Source organism: Drosophila mojavensis, unplaced genomic scaffold, assembly GCF_018153725.1.
Source record: "Drosophila mojavensis isolate 15081-1352.22 unplaced genomic scaffold, ASM1815372v1 contig_49, whole genome shotgun sequence".
Classification (NCBI taxonomy): domain Eukaryota; kingdom Metazoa; phylum Arthropoda; class Insecta; order Diptera; family Drosophilidae; genus Drosophila; species Drosophila mojavensis.
The window spans coordinates 2634268-2655107 of record NW_025318872.1 but is presented as its reverse complement, the minus strand read 5'-3'; the positions used below and the strand labels follow the sequence as shown (position 1 = coordinate 2655107).

Sequence of the window (20840 nt, the reverse complement as noted above, 5' to 3'; positions counted from 1 at the left end):
TTTTTTTTTCTTTACCAAATATTTGCTTTATATACAATTCATATATACAAGTAATTTTTATTGGAAAGATACAAAAATTTCACTGTGTGCGTGTGTGTATTCAATTGTTTCTGTGTGTGTGTGTGTGTGTGTGGTATCCAATTTTGGGAAGCAAGATTTTATTTGTAATTTGCAACCGTACCACGCGATATTGAAATGCTGTTGAAATGCCAACTCGAGGATGAGATTCAGTCTAAAGCATATCTTAAGTCTAAGGATATATGAAGTGAGTGGCCAAAAGATTTGCCCATCTAGAGAAAAGCTCTACATTTAGAGAATAAAATAGGGTGACAGTGCAGGAAACACAATCCATAGCTGTGTATTATAAAAATCGACGTTTGCATTCTTATCAGAGTATCAATTTGATAATTACTTTAAATAATTCTTATTGTCGCCCAACTCTAGATGGGATTTACGATTTCCAATTGCGATTGATTAAAGCTACAGATATTCGAATATTATTTTCTAGCATAAGGTTTCTAAAATGAAATTTTCTGATTACCAGATGAGAGACGTTCGACAAACCTTGTTTCTTGCGTGGTGTTGTACTATAGGGGTCTTTGGAACACGGTTATTTATCACACACAAAGTTGATTTTATAATTGTTGTTGTTGTTATTATTGTTGTTGTTGTGATGTAGGTGGTTGTTAGTGATAGTTGTTGTTTTGGTTGTTGTTGTGTCAGGTAGAAGAGAGTTAAGTGCAGTTAATAGGATTTTATTTTGCTAGATTTTCATAATATTTTGTAGTATTAGGAAGGTACGAGCAAATGATTAGGAGCGTGCTGTTAGTTGTTCTCTATAGAAAAGCTTAGAGTTTAAGATCGTGTGGTGTTGAAAAGGGAAACAGACAGATAGAAAGACAGAGAAAAAGGTATGCGTTCTGGACCAATTCATTGAGTGGTTGTTATCATGCAGAAAAAAGTGTTGTTATCTACATCAGTATTAGTATAGACTGGACCATTTGACAAATGCTGATGGCTTATATAATTCCTTATTGCAGTTTTATAATGGAGGTCGCATGATTTAAATATATATAACACAAAATGTACGAAATTACAACAATTTTGGAGCCCAGTGTTTGCCAGATATTAGGTATCTCTAAATGAAAATTCAAAACGGTACGCGAAAAACTACATTTGATGTTTGTGCGTTATCATATCGGACGATCTTAGCTGCTTTGCTGACGGATTCAGCTCTCGAAAGAGACAATTGAGTCTTCCTGGATTGATGCCAATCGGTTTTTGGAGTACCTCGGTTGTGGTACTGACCCAGTCACTCCCGTGTTCATTTATAGATATATAAATCGTATGTGGAATATTACAAGATATGTTAAATGGTCACTCGTTTTATGTACGAGACTGTCGTTAGATATTCAATATTAACGACGACGACGACGACGAAGATAGTTTATACGACATAAATACGAAAAGTAAATATTACATTGAAACACTCGTACAACAGAAAAGATTTTGATAAGAAATCAAATTGATATAACGATATACGAAATAAAACCTCGCCGAAAAGAAATCAGGAGAATGAAATGTGTGTCATACCAGGTGTGGGGGGTGTGCTACCTCGTGATGGCTCCGCACCTGCTTGTCCCGCACCTAGATTGCCGCTTGAGGAGCCCTTTGTGCCGTACAGTCTTGAGGGTCTAGTTTGATTCTGCAACAGAAACCATCAATATTCGATGAGTTTTCAAATACTTCATTCATTCAAGGGCATATTCAGTTCAGCACCTGCATACGAATGTTGTCTAGCTTAGCGGGGCTGGGTATGAAGCCCACATCACAGCCTTCCTTAACCAGTCTGCCGATCCACCAGTTATTGTCATACTTCTCCTTGATGTGCAAAAACTCCCGGATCTCAAATGAAACTGCACCGCCCTGCACGGGCGAATCGTCGTCGATTGTGCCATCATATGCTACGTTGGTTCGCACAGCGAACGCTACAGGTTTACTCTATAAGGAAATCGATATTAATAAGTGTTTATCATAGTTAATCATTGATAGATCTTACCCTCGCTTTATCCAACTGGCTTAAGGCCTGACGTTCCTTTTCTCGCCGAAGCGATTCCTTTTCCTCGTCTAGCGACAGATCGGATGACGGTTGTGAGTAGTTCGAGTCGGCAGAACCCTGATAAACCAAATAAACAAAGCACATCATGTTATTGAGGGCAATGTGCACAATGTACATATGTATATGTATATAATAAGAACTCAATGTTCTCTCCATAAGTAATTATATTGGATGCTTGCCAGAGGCTGTGAATCGATAGTACCTAGAGAATTCAATGAGATCATAGATCAAAATATATGTGTATCTCCATGTAAGATCAAAGGGACGTGGTATCGGGACTGTAGAACTAGGTTATTTTAGTTATATTATTTGAACATTCTGCACCTGTGTGAATAGCTTATTGTATCCGCTTTGGTATGATGTATATCCAAGGCCAAATCGAGATTCTCGATGTTGGCCACCCTGAATGGAGGGAGCATCTGAGGAGGATGCTCGCTGCACCATGGGCCTGTCAGCCCGATAATCCTCTTCGAATGAAGATATTTTGATGATGTTACCGACCCAATGGCCCAAACACCCGCAATTGAAGCTGTTAATGCCACAGTAACGGACGCAATTGATGACGATGGCGATGACGATAGCGATGACGATGTCAATGGCGATGACGATGAAAAGCACTGAGTGACGATCCACAACACGCAGTGTCTGAGGAACGTTAAGGAAGCGAAAATTGCGATGGCCGCCGCATCCACTCTCCCACTGGTTGCTCAGAACTCGGACGCCAGGCGACAATCTGCAATCCACATTAGGCAATTGGCAGTTCGAGAAAGGGGACACGGAGAGGGACAGAGCAATAGCGAGAGTGACAGCGAGGGCGGGCGAGCGAGCGAGATAACGAGCTCTGGAAGCCACTGGCAGACAGGCAAACTCAGTAAATGTAAACGGTGAATGGTAAATGGTAAATGTAACTGGAAAGGCACACGCGCTGACTTCGCGCCGCTTCTTCTTCTTCTTCTAACTACTGAGCCACTTCCTCCCGGTATGATAATCTTAAAAATATATTTTATTTTTTCTCAACGCGTTTTCTACGCCGTATCCGCAACCGTTTTAACGTATTGGCGTCTCTCGTAAATTACTTTGTGTGAGTTAAAAATAGGTATTTGGCATTTTAGTTGGACCCGCGGCAAGCCGATAATCTGCTTGTTTTAATTTTTTTTTTTTTTTTTGTATATGCACACACATATAAATTTACTGGAAAATCCCAAGCTGTAAATGCCTTTGGGAACTCTCCCGCTGAGAAAAAATTCTTTTGTATTTATGTTGCTATTTTTTGTTGTTGCTTTATCACTTTTATTATGGCATTTAGTGCGTTTGCTTTTGTTAGAGATGGATTTGATGTGATTCTATTACAGTTATATGCCAGCTAGGACTCATTCGATTCATATTTCGTTTCAGATTCCATTCCCCGCGCACTTCGCCCAAGATATTCACTTTCGCATTCGCATTCGCATTCAACATTCACTCGAACTCAATTCCGCACGTAAACTAAATCGTTTCTGTATTTGGAAAACGAAAAATGTGTTCATGAATGCTTCGTTTTTGGGGAGAAAAAAAAAAGCACTTGTGTAGAGTTTCCCTCACTTCCAGTGCGTAAATGTTGTTGGGAGTGTGCACCGCAACACTACCCCGCTGCACTGTCCTTCCACTCTACCCACGTAGATGTGATTCAATGAGTGCGAGTGCGATTGCCAGTATTGCTATTGCTATTGCGATTGCGATTGCGATGCGAGTACTACGTACTACTACGTGCTTTCTATTCGAACACTAATGCAAATGCACACACTTTTACTTTGCCAATATGAAATGTAAACAAAATTCTCTTTTCATTTAAGTTCACTGGAAGTGGAGGTCCAAGTGCAATGGCAAGCGTACCCAAAATTCACATGCATACTTAATTATATGTACAAATACACATGTATATGTAAATGTAGTGCAAATGTATAGAGAATAGTTTAAACATATTAATTAAGCAATTTTATTCCCCTTAATTGCAGAAAAAGCTGAATAGATGCTATGAGCTTTGTTGCTTTGTGGAAAATCGATATTTGTCTAAATTAAGCAAAGGGTCGTCCACCTGTTGGCAAGTCACGCTTATCATACCTAAACATACTCACATGCATATATTCTCATATGTATGTGAGTACATATGACTGTTTATAAGGCACAGTGGAGGTATAAAATTAGATCTGCTCTGAGCGAAAGTGGGAGAATGTTTTAATTACGTTTATTTACAGTGAACTTGGATAATATTTAAACAAAATAATGTTGTAAAATATTTAATTCCACCAGGATGCATCAAATACACATGGATATATTTTCTTATTGGAATGTAATAATAAATATTCAAGCAAGAGTACAAATTTATATTGATTAAAAGAGGGTTTATTATTAAAAATATGTAGATTTATGAAACGAAATCAAGCCATTATTATCATATTTTTATCGCCAACTTTGTACCGTCAGATTCTAAAATGCCAACACAGTGTGCACGACAACGTAAACATTATGTTGTCCATCATCAAGTGTGTGCGAGAGACAGAGAGAAAGGAAACATTTCCAGATGAGCGCATAGCTACACACAGAGAGTCAGAGAGTAATCAAATGAATGTGTGGGAGAGAGAAGGTGGGTGTTTTGCAAGGAAAAGTCTACACTCACGAAAGGCGCATGCGTCGAAATGCGCTCTCTTTTTCGCTTGTGCTTCTTCTTATGTTTTGTCCCATTGTTTTGTTGTATGTAAACCAATGCCAGAGAGAAATGCGAATGTCATTTGCCCCCCTTTCGCGATATTCTGGCTGAAGGTAAGTGTGTGACGAATTATTGTTTACCTTTTCCGCTAATTCCAAATGTGGCCCAAACGAGTAATGAACTTGCCGCGCCACTCGTAAGACCTTTCGCCCGTTCTTAAACCTCTTTAAAACTGCAATCGACAGCATTTTAGGGATTGATTTGTGGCTTCACCGAGTCTTTGGCCTCATTCCGCATGCCTTTCGCATTACTTGTGCCACAATTCAGAGCAGAAATAAACAGAAAGAGTCGAGCAGAAAGAGTGATATTCAGCATGGCCAAGTGAGCGGAATTTTTAAGAGATCCACGTCGCGAGCAAGTGTTTAAAAATAACAAAACCGGGCCAGTGAAGGGGTGGGCCGCTGGGTGTATTGTCGGATCTGGGTCCGTGCTTACACTTACCCGACGATTCTTATTCCGAAAGGGTTTGTACGACTTCGCTTTATGCTTGGCGCCCAAATGTAGCTTCTTCATCGTGGAGCGTACGATTATCGATGGGTGTGTGGGTGTTAATGGATAAATAGAGCCAGCTAATCACAAAGCAGAGGAGCACTCGATGCTGGCACTGGCCCCGTATAAATTATGCAATCATAAATATAACACACAAATCACATCAAATATAAACAAACATCTTGGCGAAAACACTTCCAAGACTATTTGGGATCACAAAAATGGGTGAAACCCTTCCGAGTCTCTTTCAGTTAGGATCGCTCTGCGGCACGTGACAATTTCCAATGAATATATCACATTTTCTGTATATTTAAGTAAATTTTAGCATCACTTTGTTTTTTGTATTTCAAATTGGATTCCGATTCTTTTTTTTTATAGATGGGCGACAAACGATCACCGACCGACCACAAGCGCATAGACAACAATTCTGACTGCGGCTAAGTGGAACCGAATTCACTGATATACATGTATATATGTATATATATTTGTATGTGGACAACGATGTATGTATGTCTAAATGCCGAATTGGAGGCACACGGCGACATTATTTTTGGCAGCCGACGCCTCTCTTCTGGGGCGGCCGGAGTGGCGGGGGAGAGGCAGATGAGCCATGAGCTGATGCTGGGCAGATGATCGGCAAATCATTAACCACAAATCAACTTAATATCCGAACGAGCTGCCGTATGACAATACGAATTTGGGGAAGTCTTAAACCATTATGGAGTCGAAGGGCAAGCGAAGGGAAATCGTTATAATTTTCTGAATCATAACATACTTAAGCAAATTATTGTTTGTTCTTGAAATGTGGGAAATTCCCATTGCTTGATAAAATACAACAAAGTCACAGCGCACTGTAGCTCGTACAAGTGCATATATTTGGACTACAGATAAATTTTGGATTGGCCCTAATGTATGTATAGCTTCAAAAGACTGTGCAGGTCCATTGTGATTCCTATGTAGGTTTGTGTTCAACATGTTTAGAAATCATAGAGGAATTAACGACAACTAATAATCATTTTAAAGGAAACATATACATCTATGTAGATAGTTGCCCTACTACAAATTGATAATTAAAAGCATAGGGTCAAAACAATTCTTCAATTGAGATTCCTATGTGAATGGGGACAATAAAGAATATTTTTTGATCAAGAACATTTTAAGAACAGCATGTTTTGGTATCATAGAGGAATCAAGAAAAATAAATCATATGTATTTTATTTTTATATGTCAGATGTTTATGTATAGTTTTATATCTTGTTTCATGCTTAAATCCGACTATCTTAAAGAAAGCATTCTATAAATTTTACTAAGTTCCTATGGGATACAATACACGCAGTCACCAAAGTCACCTAAACGCATCAACCCTACGACGATAGTTATTCATTTAAATGGAATGGATGAAGTATAGCCAATCAGTTTAAGTAATCGTTACCAGTTTTATTATTCACATCGATAAGTATATTGTAGTCTTACTTTTGATCTTAAATTTCTCTACGTGCAAATTTACCCTAGGAAAACCGAACTGTACAATATCAAGAAGACAATTGTACAATTCTTTTTTTTAATAAAAATGTAAGAAATTTTCTTTGAATGTGCATAATAAGCCAATTATCATATAAAATATATATTTTTAATTTATCATCATCGTTAGTGCGGCTAGGCAACTGCATCCACTCTTAGTTATGATACTCCAGTCCATGCAGGTTATGGTCAAGGTAGACGTAGGCGGGCACCTGATCCGTATATGCACCTGCCGAGCCATAGTCAACAGCGGGACGGCTACATGAACTACATGGCACTCGCACCAGGTTTGGCTGGCAGCTAAACAGATAGTTCTGGGGGCACGGTGGCGATGCTACGCCCGGACAGGATGAGTTCGCGAATGCTGCGAGTAGCATGAATAGGAATGCGCCAAAGAACTCCATAGTCAGTGATTGATTCTTATTGGAACTTCGACAGGTAATAAATAAACTGACAACCGGCATATTTTCCGCACACTTTTTATAGGTGCCACAGTTAATCGAACTGCAATGTAAGCGATTTCGAATTGTTTTGCTGAGCGAGCATTTAATTTAAGTGTGAAATATTTGCGTATCAATATATTTGTACATATATATTAATATATGCCTGTTAAGGTGTAGTTGCAGGTGTAACTGTTGTCAAGTTGTCGGAAGACGTGTAAACATTTTTCAGCAACCAGAAAAAAAAAATGCTTGCAAACTATACTCTCCCAAAGAAGGTATATATATTTGACATTCCAATATGTAACTGTACATTATACAATACATATTTTCAGTTCCATAAATTATATATTAAATATGTAGAAAAACATTTTCAATAAATATACGAATAATAATATCAAATCTACGCCCACCTCAATCGATCTCTTATTTTTTTTTTTTGTTTAAGTCATTTGAAGAGTATCTAATGTTCGGCGTTCAAAATTTATTCATATGTTACAATTGATTAAGACAGAAAGGTATTAGGTTGTTTAGATCCCTAGCTATATGAGATATGAGTAAAATTGCAAAATAACAATAAGATGAGAAACCACACAGGGATCTATAGATTCCTACAGTTGCAGCCTCACTGATATTGTGGAACAGAATTCAATAAATACTGATTCTGGATTGCAGATCTATAGATTGTTTTACCGTCTCATCCACTAGTTATGGCATAGGTAAGTTTCAATGTTAAAGACCATAAACTTAGTTTATATTCAAATTCGAGATCTTAACAGAACAATTGATAATAACATGTGGTAGTAAATCCAGCTAAATTTGAACAAATTTTATTGCATACTTTTGAATATTTCAACTGTGGTATTTAGCATACTCTAGGGCTGAGTAATATTTGAACGAAGTTATGTTTTCTTGTACATACATATATGCAAGTATTCGAACCATTAAGTAAACTGTGAAATTACCCTTTCTGAATGTGCTAATATTTAATAGGATCCTTGCAGCAGGAATTGTCAAAAAGTGAAGAGGATATCAACAGTGATATCCTGCATGATCTAAAGATATTTAGCTAATTCTGGTTTGTCAATTACTATCAATTACTAATATAGGGTATATATAAGTCACATTGAAACTAATTTTGAGCTGACATAAATTAAAATCGTACAAAGTAAAGTTGAGAAGATTGTAGAGCAGTAAAACTTAACATATTGCATTTAAATGTAGCCTAATTTGAGCCAGGATGCTTTGTCTCCAAAATAACGGTCTTATCGATATCGTTTTGCAGATATGCAAATGATCGATGCTGAATATTAATCATTTATAAATAATGTCACATTTGTCAGTAATAATTGACAATTGATTTGAATAGAATTTGAAAATAATTGGTATCTCCTTTCACTCTCTCTCCCTCTCTCACTCTCTCTCTCTGTCGACTTCCTTTTTTTAAATTTGTATATTGAATATTTCTATATAGGGTCAATTGATCGTAAATTTGAATTGGAAACGAAAGTCCATTCAAATGGGCCACAAATAAACGGAAAGCGCCTGCAGCATGTTGCAGCAGCAGGTAAAACTAAGGTAATATTTTTCCAAAGACTGCGGGTAAATTCTAAATTTATTTTATATCGATGAACCGTCGGATCGTTGGACCACACCCATAATTATCCGCATGCAGATCCAGATTCGAGAGGTTGCTCCAAATTCGAGACTTTAATTTTCAGAAATAATGATGGGTTATGCACACTCTCTGTGTGTTGGCCTTGGCACTAGGGCACAGGCACGAGACCAGGTAGCGCACAAAGCCGTTTTGATTGCCTGTCTAACGGTAAACCAAACTACATTGCCCTGAGCTTGTCTCTGTTGTATGTGTGTGTGCTTGAGCGTGTTTGTGTGAAGTGTGCGTGCGTGCGTGCTTGCATTTATCTTCAATTTCAAAACTCTAATACATACTTTAAAAGGAAAGCCTATAGGAAAAGTCAGATTAAAAGTTTTCCTTATTCAAGCTTTGCTTTACTTTGCGGACATTGCCGTCTGCTCTGATCAGACACCTGCTCGGTGCTCAGAGGCATATCAGAGCGTGCTGCTGCAACAGCTGCAACTGCAGCTACCAAAGGTTACACATTAGAATATAGTTTTCGACTGAGAACTGACTGCATAATGCTCGTTCAGGATGCAGAAACATTGAAATTTATCCACATATTTATATTTTAGGACGACATCATAGAGCAGCTCTATTCATACAAGACTCATCAGAAATTTATATACTATGTATATCTATTTTTTGATCCTCTGTCTAAAGTCTTAAGAAAGGTCTACAAAATCAGAAGTTTTACTGGTTTTATTATTTAAATTATTATTATTTAGAATATTTACAAATCTATATATTGGGACGAAATGCTATTATTATTTGATCTCTTATCTGAATCGATAAAGTCGTTTATAAGCAATCGCATTCACAATTCACATCTTTAGTAAACTAATATCATATGAGTAAAACTGCCAAATATATGGAATACCTCTATGAATCTCTGCAGAGCGATATTCAATTAACAAAGTCTTCAATCTCTGTAACGCCTGAAGCATTTTTTACTTACTCTGTAAAGGTACTGTCTAGTCTTCAGTAAAAACTGCAATACTTTAATAGCTGTGGTAGCTTGTGGTAGCTGTTTCCTGATATGCCATCCTTAAACATACATTGTAGTTGTACAGCCTACTTCTATATACCTTACGAGAAAGTATCCTAAATTCCTCGCTATAATAGCGAGGAAAACTTTGGCCCCATATATAGATAACCAGCAAACCAGACATTGCAAAAAACCAATATACTCTTTTTCCATTCCATGATCGCGTATAAGAACAAGCGGAGAACAAGTCGCGGTACTTGACCTAACTGCGCCCTTTGGCTTAACGGACACTTACCCCTCTCGCGTAAAGCGAACAATTTTTTATTGCTTCTAATTTGCTCAGCTCTGCGTTGTGGTAATTTAGGACACTCGCCCGCCTGCCACCAACAACTGCAACAGCAACAGCAACAGCAGCCGGCCAATTAAATATGAAACATTTTTGGTTGGTCTGATGAAATGCCAGGAACTGTTTTAAATTAAATTTAATTAGTTTATTGTCTGAGGCAACACCTTTCCGGCTAACAAGCAGAGCAACAGACAACCGAAAAGGAACAGCAACGGCAACAGCAACAGCAACAACAGCAACAACAGCAGCAACAGCAACAACAACAACAACTTAAGCCCAAAGGACTTTTTGTCGTGTGCCAAGTGGCAGCTGCAACAGGCTCCATCGGCCGCCTACGTCGCCAACGTTGCACAGCAATCAGAATCGAAATGGGGAACAGCGTCACGGTTCACATTCAACTGCTCTTGGCTCTGCGTCCTGCAGACTCCATTCCAAGTTGATTCGTAAGGCAATCATTTGCGCCTTGCTCTACATTCATCAAATTTATAATTTGGTTAAAAAAGTTCATTAGAAATACATTTGAAATGGAATTTGCTATTTATTTTATTATTTTCCTTCCTCTAGAAGGAAGAAATGGAAGGATTCTGTTTTTGATTTCATTCATTCTTTAAAGTCTACTTAATGGAATATATCAATATATAATTATTATTTTATTATTAAAATTCTATAAAGTAACGATATATCTTAGAAACGTTCGAATTCTAAGATGAGCTCGAACCGAATAACTAATGAAATATCGATTATTGAATTAAATAAATCAATTTCGGTGGCTTTAAGAGAAATCATCTCATCCTGCAATTTAAATGATTGTAATTGAAACAAGTGTTTAACCGCATTTTATTTACATATGTATATAAGAATTTGATAAATAGAGAGTAGGAATTTGAAAAATCTTTTAAATCATATCCAGATGAAATCTGAACGCTAACTGAATCGAAATTGATATCAGCAATATTAATTATAAATTTTTGAATGGCGTTTGCTCAGTCAAATTCAGTTAGTTATGGGAACTCGTATATGAATAGCTTGAAATTTCGATATAATGTTGTATTCCCTACAGTTTCACGTTTGGTTTTTCAGATTCCTTGATTAAGAATATTATAGTGGTAGTAGAAACTCAATCATGATATGATATTAATAGTTTAAATAATACATTTCTATAGCTATAGATTATGTTTAGACTTGTGGCGTACCTGTTGGTTCCGCAATTCTCTTGGGGGTTACAAAACTGCTGCTCTCAGTGCTCAGTTGTACACGTATTGTCTACAGCACATATATATATATATACATATAAATATATATATGTGTATATATATGGTGTGTGTGTGTATGTGTGTGTGTGTGTTTGTGTGGGGTCTTCTAAGTGCTCATATTGGTTAGATTGGATGGGATTATTGCTTGACTGGCAACTGCAACTGCATTCAGCTGAATTTTGGAAAAGAACTGAGCTATGTGCAGGGTGGAGCTGCACTCATCTGAAAAGGTAACAAGAAATCGTTGAGTTTTGATTACTAGAAAGTCTGGCAAAGATCTACAGAATGAGAATATATATGTATGGATGTATAGGCTATATGGAATTCATGAGCAATTGAGCTTTATATAGTTTGTAAAGCTGCAAAACGAAAAAGACAACACTACATAGGCAAAAGATACAGATACTTTATGTTGTGTGAGTGTGAGTATGTATATTTATATATATATATATATATGTATTTTTTACGCTTTTGCAATGAGCATTTCACAGTCAAGGTCAAGTAAAACATTTGGCTTCCTTTTTATTATTATTTCTTGTGCTGCCTTTTCGGTTTCCCTTTTCAACGCTTGCACGTGCTTCTGTATCTGTATCTGTAGCTGTAGTTGTATCTGTATCTCTTGCGCGTATCTAACAGCTAAGCATGCGCAGTGGAGGCCAGACGAGGATGTCGACTGTCTACCGTCTGCTGTTCACTTGATCAAGCACAAGTACAGCGCCCGAGGCATTTTGGTTTTATTGTTGCTTGGTTTTTTGTGGTTATTCTTGCTCTGCTCTGCTCGAGCTGAGAACTGAATGCCATGTGTCGGCTGGCTGCTTGTTTTGGTTGGTTTAGCTCGGCTGCTTGGGTGTCTGCCCAGACAAGGAATTCCAATTTCTTTTTCACTTTGCCTCGTCTGCGAAACCTGCTTACCAAAAACGAGCGAAACTCAGTTAAATGCGACTTATTTTGAGCAGATATTTGCGCCTTCTCCTCCACCATCAGCAGACAGAAGACTCATTAGAGGCCAGCCAGCAGCTAGTTGCACTACCAATTTCACTTGGCGCCTGCTTCAATTGAAATATCGTTGCCAATTTTCCTATAATCTACTAACGCTAAAAATCAACTTATATAGCCTCATATTTCTTGTATAAATACGTCATAATTCTACTATGTAAAAGGTCTCATATATAGCTCATTTGTATACTCAGTAAGACTTTTGAATTCAATTACATTTTTAATATAAACTATTATTTTGTAGTTAATAAAAGTCAACTTTTAAAACTTAAAAAAAAAGTGCTACTCAACTTTAAATATTAAGTTGTATTTTTTTTTTATCTCTAACCAATACAAATTCGATATAGATAAGTTCCGAGCATGTTCCTACATGGAAAGAATAAATAATATATAGTAATATATTCTTAATCATCTACACTTAAGTCAATATAGCACTGTCTGCTCAAACGAACGCGAAGCATATCACCATTATAAGCCGTCGAGAAAATGTAAAGCTTCATTTTGAATATGTAACAAATCGAAAAAGTGATCTGCCTCAGTTCTCTACCAATTGATATAATATATTATTTTTACTTTTATATACATATATGAGTTGAAAACGATGAAGTATCTATATTATTTTGTGTATGTACTTAAATATATTTTTAAAATTCTGAGGTCAATCATTAGATGTTTATTATTAATCAGCAAATTAGCTAGGATTAAAACTCACAAAATATAAACAGCTGCAAGGACTTTTTGATAGGAATGGAAACCAAACTACCTATATTAAATATAGGTATATATGTATTACAAAAGTATATATCCACATCTACCTTAAGCAAAATAAATTTAAAAATCTTAAATATTCATTTATTTATGGTTATTATAATATTACGATCTCTTAGTTTTGCCCACGGATTATTATTGATTATTAGACTGATTTGCATTTTCTGGCTTCTATGGATAAAGATGATGCTTACATCTGCATCTCTTAGCTTTTATTTTGCATCTCCCGGTTTTAATATTACTGAAAGTCATTTCAGGTCCTCCAATAAGTCTTTCCGAATTTGGCTTCACCTCGAAAAAAACATTTCCGTTTTCGTAGCCTTATTTCTGGCTTTCAGGATTCCTTTACTGTGTGCATTTTAAGAGCAAATCGCTTTACATTTCATAATTGCACATTTTTGTTATGAGGAGCCAATGGCAATGAAATTTTCTCATGTTGCCGCCACTAAAAACAGCGCAGAGACTAAACGCAACAACTTTTGGGGGCTGTTCCCAGCTACTCGATGTGAATTTTAAGCAGTCTTCGCTTTTATGAAACTAATTAAATTTGCGGCTTACATTGGAATCAGTTTGGAAGAGAAACGTACTTAGTATATCTCGCTGTGCTCTCGTTGAATAAGGAATATTACTCTTTGGTCTTTTTCTATATTATATGAAACGAATTCAGTTTGCTAAAATACATCGATTAAGAAGACAAATTGAGAAAATCATCCTATGCCCGAATGAAAATCATTTAAGGTATATTCAAGTAATGCTCAGCAATTGCAGAGAGCTTTCAAGATATTTTATTGTTCGAATATCTCAAATTCATACAAACATAAATCGACAGACAGACAAGCTGACCCAACACGAGTCAAGTTCGTGGCTACAGGCAGGCAGAAAGCACGAAGAACCCAGCCCGCCTTGGCTGCAGGCAACGCCAGAGCAGGAGACTGGGAGACTGAGTCAGAGTAGCCAGGCCAGGTGGAGGGCGAGAGCCGGTTGCGGTTCGAGCCAAGTGCAGCGCAAATGGATGGATGGACATGGACGCTCGCACTTATTAATGCTTAATAAATGGCATTTCATTTCTTATTATTGTTGGACTGGGCGCGACGTGGATATGTCCGAAGATTTTTATTGCAACTGCGGCTGCGGTTCGCATTGTTGTTGTTGTTGTTAATGCGAGTCGATATATTGGTCATGACTAAGGATGCACACACAGTCACACATGCACCCATATAAGTATATATATACATATGTATGTATATATAACATGCAGTCAGTCAGTCAACGTGTGCTGAAGTAATTATTTCATTTGAGCCAACAATGAGGTTGCAAGTCCGTTCGAGCGCTTTGAGCGACTGTTGCCGTGAGATGGACATGAAAATTAAAGAAGCTGGCATCAGAACCGGGCATTGGTCTGCGAACCGCCTCATGATAAACGCTTTCAGTGCTTTTAACGACTCAACTTTGGCGTTGCCAGCCCATTTGTAAAGTACTCGGGAATGTAAATGAAGCGGGTGTCTGTCGCGCCTGCACTTCGCTACGGCTGCTCAAAATGTTGTATTTCGAGGTCTTCTGGGTCATTGCACCTCATTTCAATGGACTGGTCACGGCCACAGTTTTACAGTTGCAACTTGCAATATAGAAGCTACCGCTGAACACATATGTATGTATATGAATGGTAAATATGCTGATTTCAATACATTTACTAAATATTACTAATTATTTAATAATCATATTTTCCTATTCTTTTTTTATTTTCCATATAGATTTTGTAAAATGTGTTACTTTTAAATTTTATTTCGTTCGCGCCAAAGTATCAGCCAAACATGTTATCGACCGCTGTCACAATCGATAACTAGTCATGCGCGCTGCTAGTGAGTCAAATAGTTCGTTTTGATTTTGAGCAAGTTCTTTTGGTCGTGAACTGTTTTAATTGTATAATTCGTAGTAAGCAGAATACGTTGAAATATGCTTATTTTACATTAATATTTACTAGAAAATTTTTTAAAGTTATTATTGAATTGTAATGTTTTGAAAAAATGATTAAATAATACGTATAAAGTTAATTTAAAACAAGCAACTTGAACTGGTTCAGCTCTTTGCTATAATTTGTTCTCTCTCTCTCTCTCTGAGCACATAAATCAATGTGACCGAATAAAGTACAAGAATTTCTGTGTAAAAATCGAAGACGCTTCGTAGAAAACCAAACAAAGACGAAAACAAAGTTAAACTAATGTAAGATTAAATGCAAAGCAGTGTTTATCCATTGAAATTATACTAATGGCATTTACAGATGCAAACGGCAAGCTCAAATACTGCAGCAGCTGCAGCTGGTGCCGGCGGCGAGCCCACGGCAGCACCTCTGCGCGCCTGCAGTACGAGCGGCTGCCGGGTGAGCAAATATGTCGAGGTGACCAAACGCAAGTGCTCACAGTTTGTTTCCGCACCGTACATTATGCCCAAGCCCTTGGTGGTCAATGGCAAGACATCGATTTTCCAAGTGGGCGGCGAAATGGCCAAAATGGGCGACATACCCTCGCTGGCTGCTGCAGCGGGCAGTGGCGAGGGCCAACCCATCTATCGAATTAAGCCAGGCACCCATGCGCATGTCATCAACTATGTGTTCATAGACGAAGGCTCTGACTCCATGGAGAAGGCCAAGTCGGAAGATCAAGAGGCCATGCGAATGCTGCTCGACTCACAGCGCGAGAGCGCCACAGCAAAGCTGCAGAAATTACTCTCCACACATCGTGGACTGGCACTGCTATCTGCAGCAACGCCAACCACTGCTCCAGATGCAGCTACTGCTACAGTTGGTCCAGCTGTGCCACCGTCTGGTGTGGCCAACAACGTGCACGTCACTACTCCGCAAATTCATCCCAACTTGTCCATTGCCAGTGTGGAGGGCGCTGCCTTGCCATTTGCACCCACAGCAGTACCGAGCATCACACCAATATCCACAGCCACACCCACACCGACGGCTGCTTCAGTGCCCGTGCCAGCGCCCGCTGCCGTTGCAGCAGCACCTCCACCAAAGAGCAAGCCAATGGACACCAGCGTTGACCAGCTACAGGCCGAGATCCTCAAGCTACGTCGCACTGTGGCACGCCTCGGCGGCGGTTGCGTTCCCAAGTGACTTTAGCACACGTAGAATAATTTACTCATAGGTAGCAGGAAAGTTAGCATAAATGACACTTATCCATAGATAGCCATCGAATACTCTGACCATAGTCTAGGACGTTCACTGTTAATAAACAAACATGTTTAGCATTAACAAAACTGAAGTAATCTATGTGGAGAGCAGGGATCTATGCGCTCAAACAATGTATGTATCTATATTTCGAGTTATCTGAGTGGCAGACTGAATTTAATTTTTATGGGTTTCAGCTCTTCTTTTCTGTTACTTGTTTTTTTTTTTTTTTTTAATGAAACCGAAATGGATAAGCCGGCTTTGGCTCTTTGGAGCGTCGCTCAGATTTTCGCCATACACGAGTTGAATCTTAAGGAGTCGTAAATGTGGAATTTTATGTGTCATCCGCGACGGCGGCGCTGTCCACTGCAAGGCGAAAACTTCGCAATCGAACGTAAATTACATTTTATGATGCCAAAAGGGTGAGACGTCGAGTGCAACAGCAACTGGCCACACAGCAGCAACAACTGCAACATGTGGCATGCAATTGCAAAATGTAAATAGAAATTGAGTAAGAGCTTCTAGAAGGACTGCTATCTGATTCTCGCATAAATGCAGAATGTCGTTACAGAGCACTCAGTGTCAAGATCAGGACGCGGTTGAGCTTAAGGGTAGCCAATGGCTGCACGTTGATCATCTCCCTCTCTCTCTCTCTCTGCTTGCCTCGCATAAAAAGTAACGAATGTGCGCAATAATAAAAATCATTAAAATAAAAATGTTTATGAGAGTGCATAAACACGACTTTATAGGGCAGCGGCAGCGGAGGGCAGACTGGAGCACTTGATGGCCGCGTCCCAGGCCCAGGCCCAGGTCCAAGCTGTACTGCCACTTGAAGGGAGGCGGCGCGGGAGTGTCAATGCAGGCAAAAGTATCTGCGCATTTGTTTCGCTCGGCACTCAGCAAAAGTCACACACACGCACACACACCCATGCACACACATTGGGATTGGGATTGGGATGCTAACTCATTTTGGCGGCTGTGGCTGCTGCTGCTGTTGCTGTTGCTGTTGCTGTTGCTGCCTGCGACGCCAGTTGCGAGTCGTACCTGTGACGAGGCAACTCGAGGCATCTCGAGGCAGCTCGCAGGCGCAGGCGCTCAGCTCAAAAATAATTTGCAATTTCTGAGAAATACTCACATTTGCGCTGCCTTGCGCTGCCTTGCGCTGACTTTATGCGCTGCCGGTTGCCGTCGCCGTCGTCGTCGTCGTCTCAAGAACCTACCAATGCGACGGTGTGGCCGTAATGAAAATTAAAATACGAAACACTCAGGCAAAAGGTCGGCAAGGAGCCAATGAGCAGGCGCAACTGCCGCCGCGATCGCCCCGCCGGACGCTGCTCCACCGAGCTGTCGTCCGGTCGCTTGGTCGGATTGCTTGTCGTTATCTTGTCATGTCAAAATGGTCTTACGAAAATGTATCTTTTGTATTCCAAGTGCAAATGAGCAGCACAGATACAAAACAACAAGCCAAGCCCTCCACCCGTCCATCCATCCCTCCGTCTCACCGTCCCTCCTCGCTGCCTTGTTTCCTTTTATTTGTTTGCTCACTCGCAATTTTTATGCCTTTATTGTGTTTACTCTTTGCCTTCGTTTCTGCAAATGCTTTTAAGACTTTAAGACTTTTTAGTTTGTAGTTGAGCGTACAAATTTGTATCCCTCTCCCTCTCCCTCACCCTCAGCCTCTCCCGCTGCCTTTGCCTTTGCCATGCCCGCACAGAAGCCCCAGGAACAGGATTGACCACTCCGAGCACCGAATGTATCTGTATCTTCTTCTTGGGTTCTCTCTTCCCAGCAACTCCACGAGCCGGAGCCGGAGACGGCGAGCTGGGAGCTGGGCGCTGCGTCTGCGCCCGCTGCTGATGCTGACGATGATGATGACACAACATGAAATGGTAAAACACGCTGAAAAATATTAAATACGCTACGTCGCTGCCTTTTGACAGCGGACGTAAATTTGCTTTTGCCCGTGCCCCTTGCCTCGTACCCCCTCCTTCCATCAGTCCCGTCCCTCTGCCACTCTGCCCCAGCCTCTGGCAACTCTGGTTTAATTGCACATAAGCTTGGCCCTCGGTCGGTGTGCTGGACCGAAGGCACCAACTGTGATTGTGAGGATCTCTCGGCAATTAAAATAGAGTGTAAGTTAAGGATGCATAAAACGCTGATCTTTATATGTACAGCACTCCGACGCATTATTGTCATTGGATATGGCTGCTATAGAGCCCGACCTAGGGCCAGCTTAATGCATTCCTGGAAGCTTGGATCGATCACACATAAAGTGCGATACGATCTCGCAGAAAGGCATCTTTATATATACAATATATATATGTTATGTATGTGTACTATTATATGTGTATCTAGGTGATACAGCTGAGAAGTGATCAAACTGTTAGCATTTGATGATTGAAGATTTTACTAAAGAGAAATTTGATTGACTTAACAGATTTTTTGTTCGTCGCCCTGATCAGGAATATATATAGTTTATGGGGTCTGCGATGCTTTCTTCTGCCTGTTACATACTTTTCACAAACCATTATACCCTGATTTCTTATTTTCAGTGGGTTCAGTGTATATAAATAAATAAATAAATAATTTGTTTTCCACTGTAATATTCCAATTACACGATATATACATACATTTTTTTTCCCCCTATTTCATACTGTTTTGAAACTGCAGTAAAAAATTTAACTTGAATTAAGTGGATGGATTTCTGAATGTAGTCCTTTAAATATTGTTATAACATATAATTTATTATGATATTACATTATATATATTGATATTATACACAGCAATTAATTGTTGGATTGTAAGTTAATAGTCTTCATGAAACCTGCTGGATCAACTCAATATATATGTATATAGAAACCCTTATATTAATTTCAGCAATATGTTTATACTTAAAGTTAGCAGATTTTAACTTCAAAATGTTGTCTACACGTTATCAATCATTATAACGTTATTTTTTTCACGTAAAGTAGTTTGAATAAAAAACTAGCAGTTTTAATTACGAAACAATTAGCAGTTCTAGATGAATTTTTGGTTTTATTAAAATATAATTAATACCCTCAGTACTGTATATTTTTGATCTCTTTTAGTATATTAATTGACCAGTTTAGATGCAATAACTGCCGAATAATTATACTAAAATAGACTAAAGACTATGACGAAGTTCTTATTGAAACATGGTAAATAATATTAGGAGTAACTATTTTGTATTAAATGAAAATTCGAGTAAATTTAATTAAAAGTAGACAATGCATATATGAATTTAGAAGACTATATAGCCTCCAAAAAAAATTGAGTAAAATGGTGCACAGATTCGCGGTCTTCCAAAGAGTTCCCATTAAAGAACAGTTTCAAATGTTTAGAAATTGAAGAGATTTGATTAAAACGTACAAACATCACCAGAGCGACTGATTCTCTATAGGCATAAGTTGAAGTAAGTAACGAGATAGACTAGGAGATACCCTGAATCCCAGACAATCTGTGTTAGTAAGCATACTCCACACTGTTCCAACGAGAACTGATATTCCCAATGGCTTTAGGGTATAAAAAAGGATTTTATATAGCTGAAGCAACATCAAATTGAAATCCGCATGAAATGTGTCAAAATTTTGAGAGCAAACAATGAATTTAATTAAATCTTGCAATGTGTCGCACAGCAGTAAAAAATTGTTGAAGTCAAATTAAATCTTGCATATCGCCGCCAACAACTCAGATTTGGAGACTGGGACAAACGGCAGCCGCACTGACATAGATACACAAAGACGTACATACGTATGTATGTATATGCCTATATTCATACAGCTGCATGCGAAATTTTGTTTAGACACAAAACAGATTGAAGATCAAAGCCCAGAGCTGGGGGCAGTGTTGCCGTTTCCTGTGGCGCGTCATAATAACAGCGAACCAAAGACAACAACAACAAGTCAGGCACACATAAACACACACACGCACGCACACATACACAAACAACATCAAGTTGACTTTGGCGTCCTACCGCATTCTAAGTTCTATTGGCACAAAGACCGACTTTTGCGTTGCGGTCTTTCGGGTTTGCATGCGAAGTATCTGCGTATCTGTTAGATACAGATACGGGATACAGATGCAGCTTGAGCGCTGGCAGCGAAACTCGTTTTCTTGCATAGGGCAAACAAACACACACGCAGACAGACACATCACACAAGCACAAACACACACACACATGCACATCAGTTTGGTTTCCCTTTGGCTGACTGCGTGAGTAGCTCCCATTCTCAGGCCTTCTGCTGTGAGTATCTCTGCGTGTGTGTATGTGTGTGTGTGTGTGTGCGTTTGCTTGTGTGTGGTATTTGTGGAGTGTCTGCGCATATTTCTGCGTGTGTATGTG

The 20840-nt window shown here is 38.9% G+C and overlaps 2 protein-coding genes across 23 annotated transcripts in view; one reads left to right on the top strand and one right to left on the bottom strand.

Annotated features, from left to right (window-relative positions):
- The window catches only part of LOC6577948 (voltage-dependent L-type calcium channel subunit beta-3), a 56368-nt gene that overhangs the window by 6740 nt on the left and 28788 nt on the right, over nt 1-20840 (bottom strand). For 6 of the 22 annotated variants that reach the window (XR_006357377.1, XR_006357379.1, XR_006357378.1 and 3 more), the window contains 3 exons: nt 2060-2176; nt 1780-2001; nt 1594-1705 (listed from right to left, as the gene is read on the bottom strand). Coding sequence is in view for 15 of the 22 variants with exons in the window: in XM_044009296.1 (XP_043865231.1) it covers nt 1594-1705; nt 1780-2001; nt 2060-2176 (451 nt within the window). In the remaining 7 variants the exon portion in view is untranslated. Of the gene's footprint in view, nt 1-564; nt 598-1593; nt 1706-1779; nt 2002-2059; nt 2177-2443; nt 3070-5306; nt 5671-20840 lie in introns of those variants that run through there. The other 16 variants (XR_006357380.1, XR_001449477.3, XM_032729397.2 and 13 more) reach the window with 13 other exon arrangements.
- LOC6577946 (fork-head transcriptional regulator FHL1) lies at nt 15289-16561 on the top strand. The gene is made up of 2 exons (XM_002003841.4): nt 15289-15522; nt 15581-16561. Exon 2 carries the CDS (start codon nt 15581-15583, stop codon nt 16421-16423), a length of 843 nt encoding a protein of 280 aa, XP_002003877.1. The 5' UTR covers nt 15289-15522; the 3' UTR covers nt 16424-16561.